The sequence below is a fragment of the Microtus oregoni genome, unplaced genomic scaffold (genome assembly GCF_018167655.1).
Source record: "Microtus oregoni isolate MIOR12 unplaced genomic scaffold, Mior012 000015F_ref0000493, whole genome shotgun sequence".
Taxonomy (NCBI): domain Eukaryota; kingdom Metazoa; phylum Chordata; class Mammalia; order Rodentia; family Cricetidae; genus Microtus; species Microtus oregoni.
Window position 1 is genome coordinate 24,857,729 of NW_024543074.1, and position 13,278 is coordinate 24,871,006.

At 37.2% G+C, this 13,278-nt stretch overlaps 2 protein-coding genes across 2 annotated transcripts; both read left to right on the forward strand.

Moving 5' to 3' along the window:
• The first annotated feature begins 689 nt into the window (after nt 1-689).
• Nucleotides 690-1,622, forward strand: LOC121456589 (olfactory receptor 4C12-like). Its single transcript, XM_041664878.1, has one exon. The coding sequence runs from the start codon at nt 690-692 to the stop codon at nt 1,620-1,622; it is 933 nt and encodes a 310-aa protein (XP_041520812.1).
• A 5,967-nt stretch (nt 1,623-7,589) lies between these two features.
• LOC121456801 (olfactory receptor 1496-like) lies at nt 7,590-8,528 on the forward strand. Its single transcript, XM_041665266.1, has one exon. The coding sequence runs from the start codon at nt 7,590-7,592 to the stop codon at nt 8,526-8,528; it is 939 nt and encodes a 312-aa protein (XP_041521200.1).
• Nucleotides 8,529-13,278: the final 4,750 nt, after the last annotated feature.

Genomic DNA, 13,278 nt, shown 5'->3' on the forward strand with positions numbered 1-13,278 from the left:
TTACTCACTTATAGGAGAGAACATGTGATACTTTTTGGCTTGTTTCACTTAAAATAATATCCTCCAGTACCACCTTTTTAGTAAGGATGTAAAGAAAAGGGAAATCATATATATATATGGTTTTATATCTGTGAAATTAAATCTATAAGCAATTTGATGGGAAATATTCCATTTTAATTTTATTCTTGAAATAAGCATTCAAAACACAAAGTTTTTGAATATTGATTCATGGACATTATCATTAACTTTTACCTTTGGCATGTTTACATACTTATGAGTAGGGTAAAAACACCTATTTTATAGTTCTAATTCATCTTATTTCATAGACAGTTCTAGATCTGTTTAATTTCTAAAACCATTGCTTCTAATGATTACAATGTTCCCTTCTCCTGGAGAAAAAAACAAGTTTGCAATTGCTCCTTTGACCCCAAGAAATTTGATTCCTTTTTTCTTGATGTTCTGTGTCTTAAAAGAATACAGTTGTGGTTGAGAAAATAAAAGACTAAAAAGATCAAATAAGAAAAGACTTGAGATTTCTATTTCTACAAAATTTGGGGAAACAGGACCTCATCTTTGAAATAATAGAGTGATGAAAATACTGAAATTTTTGGAATATTTATTTTGATTCTTTTTTCCTAAAGGTAAAAATAATACTTTCTGGTTCAAAAACAAATATCTACACTACACAGATGGAGAATAAAAGGAACGTGACTGAATTCATCTTGATAGGTCTCACACAGAACCCCCAAGTGCAGAAAGTAGTGTTCGTGACATTTTTGGTTCTGTACATGGTAACAATTTCAGGCAACCTGCTCATTGTGGTCACCATCATCCACAGCAGGGCTCTGAGTTCCCCCATGTACTTCTTCCTGAGCCACCTTTCCTTGATAGATATGATTTACACTTCCTCTTCAGCTCCAAAGCTGATTGTGGACTCCCTTCAAGAGAACAAAGTCATCTCCTTTAATGGATGCATGGCGCAAGTCTATGCAGAGCACATTTTCGGTGCAACTGAGATCATTCTCTTGACAGTGATGGCCTATGACCGCTATGTGGCCATCTGCAAACCTCTGCACTATATGACCATCATGAACTCCAAGCTATGCATTCTCCTGGTGGGAGTGGCCTGGACTGGAGGGTTTCTCCATGCAACTATTCAGATCCTTTTTACAGCCTGGCTGCCCTTCTGTGGTCCCAACATCATAGACCATTTTATGTGTGACTTGTACCCACTGTTGGAACTTGTCTGCATGGACACACATACCCTTGGTCTCTTCGTTGCTGCCAACAGTGGGTTCATCTGCCTATTTAACTTCCTCCTCTTGATGGGATCCTATGTGATCATCTTACGCTCTCTAAAGAACTATAGCTTGGAAGGCAGGCACAAAGCCCTCTCCACCTGTGTGTCCCATATTACAGTAGTGATTTTGTCCTTCATTCCTTGCATATTTGTGTATCTACGCCCAGTGACCACTTTGCCAATTGATAAAGCAGTTGCTGTCTTTTATACTATGGTGGCTCCTCTGCTGAATCCTTTAATCTATACCCTCAGGAATTCGGAGGTAAAAAATGTGATAAGGAAGCTCTGGAGGAAAAAAAATGTGAATTCAGATAACAATTAAACAGGGTCTTTGGACTTTACATACATAGGTAATACATTAAATTACTTCCAACTTTTTTGCCTGTTGACAATAATGTCTACTATAATGCAGAGTTGGATGTCACTTGGAGATAGTTACCTACGCAGAAGGTTAAACTGGAGTAGTTAGTAATTCATTTATTTTCTCTTCTCTCATACTTTTATCATCATAACCAAATGCCTCTTTCTTTTATAGATTTATGTATGTATGTATGTATGTATGTATGTATGTATGTATCTATCTATCTATCTATCTATCTATCTATCTATCTATCTATCTATCTATTGAGCTTGAATATGTTTGTCTGTGTGCGTACCAGGTTGGTGATAATGCCCAAGGAGGACATAGAGCCCTCGGATGCCCCTGGAATTGGAGCTACAGGGTGTTTTAACCACTCATCATGAGTTTTGTGTAGCAAACTCTCATCTTATATGAGAGGAGAAAGTGCTCCTAATGCTGAAACATTTATTCATCCACAAATGATTGCTTTTTAGTCAAGAAATATAAAGTAACTGGAAGAATCTCAATGTTCTTAAAAAAACCTAGACTATAAGGTTAATATTAAAAATAACCTTAAGTAATATTGAGATGCTGCTTCTTAAATGTAACTGAAAAGAACATGTTTAATTATATTATTTTACTTCAGACTATGAACTTCACATAAATTCTTTGTGGATTTTATTCTTTATTAAATATAAGTTATACAGAAAAAATACTGCTCATCTTATGCGTACAAGACTGACATTACTTACACATTTTTATAATTTAGAATCCAATTGCAGAACAAACTAAAACAATTCTTTTATTTGAAAGTAAAGTTTACACACAGTGAATATAAGATAAATATCTAAATAAGGAAGAAAAGTAAGTTCTTCCTTGAACACTGAGATTCCAATATTTTGGAAATATATAGTTTGTTGTCCATCAAATGGTGAAGACATTTTATGTTTTTTGAAACAGAACAAGTTTACAGTAGCTAGTTAGAAGCTGCTACATAAGAAATTGTCAGTGACTGTCAGATTTATATGATCCTTCCACTAGAATACTGGTGAATTCCAAATGTATGTGTGATCCTTCCACTAGAATACTGGAGAATTCCAGGTGTATGTGAGCCTTCCACATGCACTGCAAAAGCACACACACACACACACACACACACACACACACGGTAGAAATCAGTTGAAATTGAAGATGAAATATCAAAGAAGTTAATGAAACCAAAAGCTTGTCCTTTTAATAGAGTACTAAAAAATCCATTAAAAGTGAAGAAAGGAACATGAATTACCAGGATGAGAAATGAATGAGGAGGCATGCTATAAGCCAAGGAAATTTAGAGAGCTGCAAAAGAATTCTGAGAACAACTCCATACCCACAAATTGATGTCAAGATCAAAGCAGCAAATTTCCTTAAACACAAAGTATTTATAATTACTGCAGTGGTTTTCAAATAGCCCACCCTTAGCCTACATGGATGTCTACATTTGTTTAATTTACAAATAAATCATGTCCATTCCAAAACAGGCATATGGTAGGAATAAATAGATCTTCTTTTTTGTCATTTTCACCTTTTCCAAAAGTATATTCAGCAGTGCTCAATGGCCATCAGTATCCCACACCTCAGGAGACTGAGAAAACTTGTCCTGAATAGGTCCTGGGCAATTATTGTGTATTTAATGAGTTGTACAGGTTCTGGACTCCTCTGGGATCCAGGGCCCCTTGGGTCCAGAGATGGCTAGACGGGGACATGTAAGAAGATGTTGACTAAAAATGCTGTCCTTTCCTTGCTTATAATGAATAAATGTGACAGGATCTGAAGCAGGGACCTTAATATAACTTCATCCCTCTTAGAAAAATTGTCAGGAGGTACATTACTGTCTTCCAAATTATGGATCTTACATTTCCAGTTTTGTGATCATATGACTGGCAATTTTCAGGTATGATAACATTCTTTGCTGTTTTCATACTTGACAACATTTTCACAGAGAGTAGAAAATACCTTGTTCCACAGTTGCATTGACATTCATTTTGGTGAGGATTAGGTTTGTTACAATTACTTACAGGGTAATTGTTTTTCCATTTCAACATAATAACATCTCTTTAGAGGGTAGGGGCAATGCTGGAGTTGTTAAGTTTTCCTTTAAAACATTTTTAGCTTTGGAATATTAGGAAACTTTGAACAGATCTCCTATTCAAAAGAGCTCAGAATTCTTTAATTGTAAGCAATGCATGTACTTGTTCCTTACTGAAACCCAGCGAACAGAATATTGACATCATCTTAGTCTCCATGTATAAATCTGAATATCATCTTCAAAACAAGAGTCAGTGTTTTCAGAGAATCCAAGGTGAGTTGCATGTATATTAACTCATAGAACCATGTCCATGGGATATTCTCATCTGCTATTCAGGTCAAGAATTGATAAAGAGAACTACATTGGTCAGAATTAGCAAGCTTCATATGTGATCTCTGCTTTGTAGTCTCTGCATGTAAACATACATGATGTATGTATTATGGCAATTATTTTTTCAATAAAAATTCAGGAGTCATGTATAAGGGTAAAAACCTGAATAATCAGACAAACACGTGAGAAGTGACCAGCTCACTCCTCACTTTCTCCTTTCTCAATCCATAAGGGCTGAAAATCTTTCTAAACCCCTTCATACTACTTCTGGTGTCTCTCTATATGTCCTCAGCCATCTAAAACATCTATGGCAAATTTTGGTCAGTTAGTAGCTAGTTCTGCCCTCTGATTCAAGGTAAACTTTATATCAGCCTCAGAAGTGTAAGAGTGTGCTCAAAATACCCCACAAAACCTACACAAGATGTGGCGCCCACTCATTCGCAGAGTAAGAATAATTCTGAGAAACTAGGTACACAATTTCACCTATATTGCCATTCTCATTAGCACTAAACATAATGTCCAAGTATCAAACCGTTAATGCAGCTGCACTAATGACCACCAGCAGGATAGGAGACCCCAAAGCTAGACTCAGTCAGATAGTGTCTTGGAAGGATTTCCTAACTCTTTGTGTGTGTTCATTTTGTTCTTTTTTATGATTTATTTATCTTATTTTTATAATTTATTTTATGTGCATTGATGTGAAGCTGTCAGATCCCCTGGAACTGGATTTTCATACAGTTGTGAGCTGCCATGTGGGTGCTAGGAATTGAACCCATGTCCTCTGGAAGAGCAGTCAGTGCTCTTAACCACTGAGCCATTTCTCCAGGCCCTTGTTCTATTTTTTTCAGTTAGAGGTGGAACTCAGTGCTTTCGGCATGCTAGGTTAACTACTGTGTCACTGAGCTAAAAACCCAGGCCCTATTCTCACATCTTTTTGTAATTCTTCTTGATTTCTTTGCCATCTTACCTATAGACTTGGGTTCATTAGACAAAGTTATCTAGAAGAAAACAGAACAACATAGGGAATTGTCTTAAAGATGCAGCCCACACACTTGAGAACTGGCAAGTCCAGGAGATTCGGACTAGAGTCTCTGGGAAGAGTGGAAGTTACATTCTCACATTCAGGGCAATCTTCAGGTTTCTCAAGAGACTGTAGTTTTTCTGTTTCTTCCAACAATTGCTCGCATGAGGATCATCACATTACAAAAGGTTACAGCTATTTTTACAATAATTTAAATGTAATTAATAATTTATTTTTTTAATTCATTTTTTATTGAAAAAAATTTCTGCCTCCTCCCAGTCTCCCATTTCCCTCCCCTTCCTCCCATTCCTCTCCCCCTCTCCCCACTCCTCTCCCCTTCCCTCTCCAGCCCTAACAGCAGTCAGGGTTCCCTGCCCTGTGGAAAGTCCAAGGTCCTCTCCCCTCCATCCAGGTCTAGGAAGGTGAGCATCCAAACTGGCTAGACTCCCACAAAGCCAGAACATGAAGTAGGATCAAAACCCAGTGCCATGTTAATCACAAAGTAAAACACCTACATAAAAACTTCCAGAGTTATAATTTGACCAAATTTGCTATCAGGACATAGAACATTTCCTATAATAATTAACTACAAAGTTAGTTATGGATACTTGAAGATGAAGTCAAGAGAAGGGTAAAAATGAGAGCTTCATAAAATGTTCATCATATATATTTTCCTACACTACTATCAGTGGAACCATGTAAGTGGAAACATAAAAATTGTGAGTCTTTAGTATTATTGAAAAGAGTACTACATCCTACTCACCTTAAAACTTTCCATAAATACACAGTTGTATCTCTAAAGCTAATCACAGAGATTTCATGTTAAAACTTTCAAGTTTGGTGATTTTATAATATGAGGAAATTGAAGAAGAATGATTATTTGGATTTAATGTGCATTTCTGCCCTTAAATTTGAAAAAGTTTTTGTCTCAGAATACATCATAGCCAGGAAACCTTCATGCACACTGGGTCTCATCCAGGCAGGGCAGGTGTTGGTTCTCTATGTGGGCAGTCATGGCCTTTTCTTCATGAAGTTACAGTGTGGCAACAATATCTGTGAAGCAGTAATCAGGGCCATTGGTAGTTGTGAAAAGTACAAGATGCGCAGGCAACAGGGTAATATATCTTACTGTATGTAGAGACACAACAAGGTTTAATTTAGCATATGGCATACCATATTGTGGAAACAAAACTGAAACAAGTCACACCAGAGGGAAAGCATGTAATAGATAAAATGAGGATCAAATCATAAATGATGGCTGTACAAACTTCAATTTGAAGTACAGAATGGCTGTAGAGAATAATGCAAGCAATTTGTGAAACCATAGTGGGCTAGAAGTTGCTAAAGTCAGATAAGCAATCATTGTTTGTGCACATGATAGAAATTTTTTCTTAAGAAAAACATGTTCACCTGAGGAATGAATCAGGAAATATTCAATTTTTTTCCATCTCAGAATATATTTTCATCTCAGAATGCCAGTGTTGGATAAACATACTGAAGAAATTAGTTTTTAGACAGGGGTCATGGGTTGGAATTGAAAGCTGACTTTAATATTTCGGGCAGAAGAAAATGCCATCCATTACTAAGGATATGATTGTATGGTTTTAAATGACTGGAGAGAAGAGGGTGAAGAAGACAAACTATATGCTTTGCTACTTTAGAGTCCAAAGTAAGAAAAAAGAAAAAAAATCAATAAAACTTATATAATTGATGTTGAATTAGTTTTATTGTATTATGAGAAAGAAGAGACATGGGAAACAGATGTTGGAAGAGAGAGAATTGAATTTCTCTTGGGATGCATCGAACCTTAGATGTCTGTGGGGAAAAACATAGTAGATGATCAGTCAGTGATGCGGTGGTGATTCTGCAGGTTAGAGACACAGTTATATCTAGCAATTAATTGGTAATGTAACTTATTAAAGTATATGTGTTTTTCTTGGGGCTCATAAAATCTAGAGGATTAGGTGCAAAAAAGGTCCTTTAAAAAACAGATAAAACTACACAATGAAGTGAACTATAGTTGCCTAGAAGAAGCAGGCAGGTAGGAAAGAGTTATGTCAGTACACTGTGCATATTAGAAACAATTAGGTGTGATTAGGTAATACTAGACACCTAGAGCATGCTAAGGCAAGAAGAAGAAAAATCATTCATGGTTATAATGACAGAACATAAGAGATTACAATAACTTTGTAAGAGTAAGATTGATAACTGAAGAAAAAGCAACACACCCTGTGTATTTCAGAAACATGACTGTTTTCATGGGGGCATGGAGATGGATTGGGGGAATGTCAGGAGAGTATATAGGACTGGTTTAACATGTCATCATCTACCAAGGATAACTGAAGATCTTAAGAGATTAAGGTTATTCCATGCCATAGAAAAGCACAGAATATAAATTTAGAAAATATAAAAAATATTCTTTCTAAATTAAACAAATGAGATTGAATAATAGAATTGATCTCATACAAGTTTAAAGAGGAGTGTTTAACAAATTGCTGATTATTTTTCTTAAAGTCATTGGAGACAGATCATGACTGGAAACAACCAAACTGTCATCTCCCAGTTCCTTCTCTTGGGCCTGCCCATTCCCCCAGAGCACCAGCACCTGTTCTATGTCCTGTTCCTGGCCATGTACCTCACCACCGTCCTGGGGAACCTCATCATCATCATCCTTATTCTACTGGACCCCAATCTCCACACACCCATGTACTTGTTTCTCAGCAACTTGTCCTTCTCTGACCTCTGCTTTTCCTCTGTCACAATGCCCAAATTGCTACAAAACATGCAAAGCCAGAACCCATCTATCCCATATGCAGGTTGTCTGACACAAATGTACTTTTTGTTTTTTTTTGGAGTCATGGAGAGTTTCCTTCTTACAGCCATGGCCTATGACCGTTATGTGGCCATCTGCTTCCCCCTTCATTACACCAGCATAATGAACCCCAAACTCTGTGCTTGTTTATTGCTGCCACTGTGGATGCTGGCCACATTCAATGCCATGATGCACACCCTGCTCATGGCTAGACTGTCTTTTTGTGAGAACAATGTGATTCTCCACTTTGTCTGTGACATACTGGCTCTCCTGAGGTTGGCCTGCTCAGACACTCACATTAATGAGTTAGTGTTACTTATCATGAGTGATCTCATTGGTATTGTACCTTTCCTACTCATTGTTATGTCCTATGTAAAGATTGTTTTTTCTATTCTCAAGGTTCATTCTACCCAGACCATCTACAAGCTCTTCTCCACCTGTGGTTCCCACCTGTCTGTGGTGTCTCTGTTCTATGGGACAATTATTGGTGTATACTTATGTCAACCAGCTAATAACTCTACTGTGAACGAGACTGTCATGGCTATGATGTACACAGTGGTAACACCCATGATGAACCCTTTCATTTACAGCCTGAGGAACAGAGACATCAAGGAGGCCCTGATAAGAGTTTTCTACAATAAGAAAATCACTTTATAATGGTAGTGCTTGTGATTTTTAATTATTTTTATGTAACAAACATAATGATGTTAATATTTTATGTTAGATGATGTCCCAAATCTTAGAACATACATGAAAGGGCATGCTACATAATTGATCAATACATAAAAAGAGGTGTAGTGTAGTAGTCAAAGTAGGAAAGATTGTCTTTGATAGCTGGCCACATCTTCCTCCATACTTTGCACAAATTATCCTGTAAATGCATAGTAGAAGAGGTTCTGTTTGATGCAATCTCTGTTCCTTAAATTCTTAAGTTGCTGTAACATTTTACCATTTACTCTTAATTCTGCGGACATTGATGTATCAATTAAAATAGTTTAAGTAATGGATTTATGATTCTTGCTCACAATGCAATCTCCCCACCACCCAATTTCCTTCAATTATTCCTTACAGGTTCTCCCACTCTGACTTGATATTCTTTTGTTCTCTCAAATCCCCCTGATTATTTTATGTCTTTGTTGTCTTTTCTGACTTCTCTTGATGCTGAACAAATTTGGGGTAATAATTTTGTACAACAGTGTCATTTATAAAAATTTTCCTTTTAATTTGAAATTGACTAATAACCAGGAAGAATTCAATTTACTTATCTAAGATGATGGAAAGAATAAAGAAAGCTAGAAACTGGTAATACCTCATATATGTTTCATATTTTACTTAGTAAAATTTCTGTTTATAGTTAATGTCTTTATTTTACCCTTGTAACAATCTCAAGGATATAGAGAAAGTTCTGTTTCATATAATAAAGAACATGAAACTCATTGACTTCCTATCTCACACCAAGAGGCAATGGTTCAGTTGTGCATGAGGTCACAAACCAACTCTCCTCTTTTGTCTCATTTCTTTACTGTAAAAAGAAGAGTATTTCTTTATTTTGTATATTCTTAGCCTCATTATGAAATGGAATAACCTTGTTCACTTGATTTCCTCAGTTGACCTTGGTATGTGATGACATACAAACTCAGTCTTTATACTCCTCTGACCTCTCCTAATGTCCATCTCCATGTGAAGCCAATCCTCTAGGGCTTTTCACTGCCTGATGAACTCCACTTAAGCCTCTCTTTAAACTTCCATAAGAACATCTAATATTTGAACTCTTTCATTCCCAGAGAGTCTTTTCTTTGTCTTTTTCTTGTTTGTTGAATTATGATGCCATCTCTACCCAATGATATCTATAACCTCTTTTCTGTACATTCATATATTTATAAAAGTGCATAGAAATTTTAATTGAGCCTCTTTATTGAATAATATTCTAAGACATTTTATTATATTTTTCCCATGTAGTTAATTAGCAATAGTTGTCATAGCTAAACTCTGATACTTTCATGCTATAAAAGAATTATCAGAGACAAGATATACAATATACATCACTTTCCTCAACCTCTGGAAAATAGGGTTTAACAGACAGACATAGATTCTCTATAATATTGTGTTTAAGAGCTATTGGAAGTAAGCAAAATCTCTGTTCTGCAATATAAAAGAGGTCCACAGTACAAAAATATAGCTTAGAATGCACATTTCTTTAAACACATTTAAAAGTTTTAAGTGATACATAAATCATACAGTTGTATTAACATAATATAAAGTGATGAATACAATATATGATAAAGAGGATGGAATGTGTCAGATTGGAAAAAAGAGGTTCATGGGTAACAAAGAATCTTGATAAGGAGTTGCTTTCATTTGTGGCAAAGTTAGCTACTGGGCAAACAGATTTCCATTGCCTTGACTGCTGATAGAATGTTGTCCAAATTGGTCAAGCAAGATGCTAAAGAAGGCAACTGCTGAACTTTGTCAAAGTAAGGTTGTACAGTGAACATCTAATACTTAAACTCTTTCATTCCCAGAAAGTCTTTTTTTTTTGGTATTTTTCTTGTTTGTTGAATTATGATGCCATCTCTACCCAATGATATCTATAACCTCTTCAAAATTCTTAGGGTTAAACAGGGTCAGAGAGAAACTTTTAGTTAATTTTTTCAAAGATTAACTAAGGCTGTACAAATAGGGGTAACTGACTCAGAAGCTAGACATAAACTAATTAAATCTTTGGCTTATGAGAATGCCACTTAGAATGCAAAAGGATCTTTTGGTCTTTAAAGATCATATCAGTGCCAGTGGATGAATGGATCTTGCATACAATGAATATTGAGACACTTGACTATAGTACAGAAGCTTGGGTAGGAGAAACAATTTCCAATGTTCTAAGGAGACATCAAAATACCAAATGTTTTAATTGTGATAGAATGGGACATCTGAGAAGGGATTGTAGATAAGGAATTCCTAGGAATAATTTATCCTCTGGGGATGGCACAAATGGAAGGACTCAGCTTTTAGGTATATGTAGGAGGAATAGCAAAGGCCAACATTGGACCAATGAATGTAGGTCAACAAAGACAGACTAGGCACACCAATACCATTGGGAAACTACCTGAGGGGCCTCTCACAGGCCCCCAAGCCAAAAGTGGTCAAGTCCTTCCCAGTCACTGTGAAGGATATATTTCACCAGGAAAACTAAAACATCCAGAGCCTTCTCTAAAATACCATACTGTTCTGGATGATAGAATAAACATGGAGGATAAATAAAAAATTCTGATAGAGACTCGGAAATGTATATTCTGGAAGACTTCTATAAATGACCAAAGACCAAAGCTAAGAGTGTGTATAAATGGTATTCTAATTGTTGGTTTAATAGACACAGGTATGGTTGTAAGTATCATTACTCCAGAATCTTGGCAACAGAATTGGCCTCCTCAAGAGGTAGATGTTCAGTTCCTAGGAAATGGAATGTCATCTCAAGTGAAAGAAAGCATGAGATGAGTTGAATGCATAGGGCTAGAAGGGCACAGAGGTAGACTAAGGCCATATGTAGGTAATATTGCACTGAATTTGTGGGGTCATGACCTATTGCAGCAATGGAATACCTAGATTAACATTCCTGTAGCCCCAAAAACATATGTTTTGGGGAAAGATATTAGAAGATATAGAACAAGGTCACTGGCCTTTCAGGCTGTACCAGAGCATAAAGCAATTGACAAATCTTCAGAGGCACTAATGGCCCTGCCTTTAAAATGGTTAACTGAGAAAACAATATGGGTTAAGCAGTGGCCTCTAACTAAAGAAAAGTTACAGGCTTTAGAATGGTTGGTTAATAAAGAAGTGCTCTGAGCTGAAGGCAGGGAAGAACAGAACTAGACAGGGAAAGCTAGGCTGTATGCTGGGAAGAAGAAGGGTGGAGTTGGAGGGAGACACCATGGATCTGCCACCAGAGATAGACTTGCTGAAATGTTGCTGATTGGCCACAACCTCATGGTGCTATAAAGACTAATAGAAATGGGTTAAATTAAGATGTAAGAGTTAGCCAATAAGAAGTTAGAGCTAATGGGCCAAGCTGTGTTTTAATGAATACAATTTTTGTGTGGTTATTTCGGGGCTAAGCTAGCTGGGAAGGCACGATGAATAAGCAGGCTCTCCTTGCTACACCTGTTCCTCCTTTGTTTATGTTCTTGCCATTTCTGGAGAGAAAGCCATCAAACCTATCAAGGCCTTTAAGCTGTCCATGATAGTTTTGGGGGTACCTTGGACACTTAAGACTAATGATGACCCTGCCTATGACTCTCAACAATTCAATGACTTTCTGGAGTCCTGGAAGATTTTCCATACCACTGGCATGCCCTACAACCCACAGGGACAAACCATTGAACAGAGGATCAACAAATCTCTTAAGGAGTTGTTGGCTAGACTATCTTGCCAGAGGCTAGGGGACATCTTCATCTGGCCTTAACAGAGATCCCTTTCCAAATAAACTTCCTCAGTTTTGATGACAATGGACTTATCCCAGCTTCCAAGCATTGGGGCATCTCAGACAAGGAACACACCTCTATCCATGGTGAGATTAGAGATCCTATCTCCCTCCAATGGCAGTTCTCAGCCCCCTGATAACCCATGAGAGAGAGTATGCTTATGTTTTTCCTCAGACTGTCATGATGGCAATATGGGTCTGGGAAAGAGATGTATGCCTGGTCATGGATCAGCCACCTTCCAACAAGGAGGGAATGACACAGGATGGGTAATGTATATACTCCCCTTTCTTGCTCTCATTGCCACCCCAAACAAATTGATTTATTAAGGGTAGAGGTTGAAACCTCTCATTATTAATTTTTTTTGAAATGTTTGGCATAATATAAAAAGGCTATTTTATTCCTCCTGGATGCTCATATATGCATTAATTTTCAGGGTGGTATTGTTAATCCTTATTCTCTTTAGATGTCTCCTTCAGTAGATCCAACATTAGTGGACAGCAACTAAGGTGACTCATCAGGTATTAATAGCTCTTAGGCATCCTTCTCACAGTACTCCACAGGTGGTTATGCATGCCATGTTATCTGTAATTCAAAAGGCTACTGCCTACTACTCCCACCCTGGCAGTTCTCCAGGAATAAATGCTCTTCAAGGGTTGGTAGTCAATGATGGATAAGATCTTGTTTGGCAGGCCAATCTAAGACACTCAGAGTCTAGTTGCTGAGCCCTCCTGAGGTGGGTTAAACAAGGCCTGAGCAAAGAACTCTGACTCCTGCTGAGTGACAATGCAATAAATAAAACAGGGTGGATATGTAGGAAGTTAAAACCTACCAGGCCAAGAGGAATCAACCTGGAGTCTGCCTGACTCTGTCAGAGGTCCTGATCCTGCCTAGCCAGTGAGGAAAGACTATTTGATAGCAATGATTAGAACACT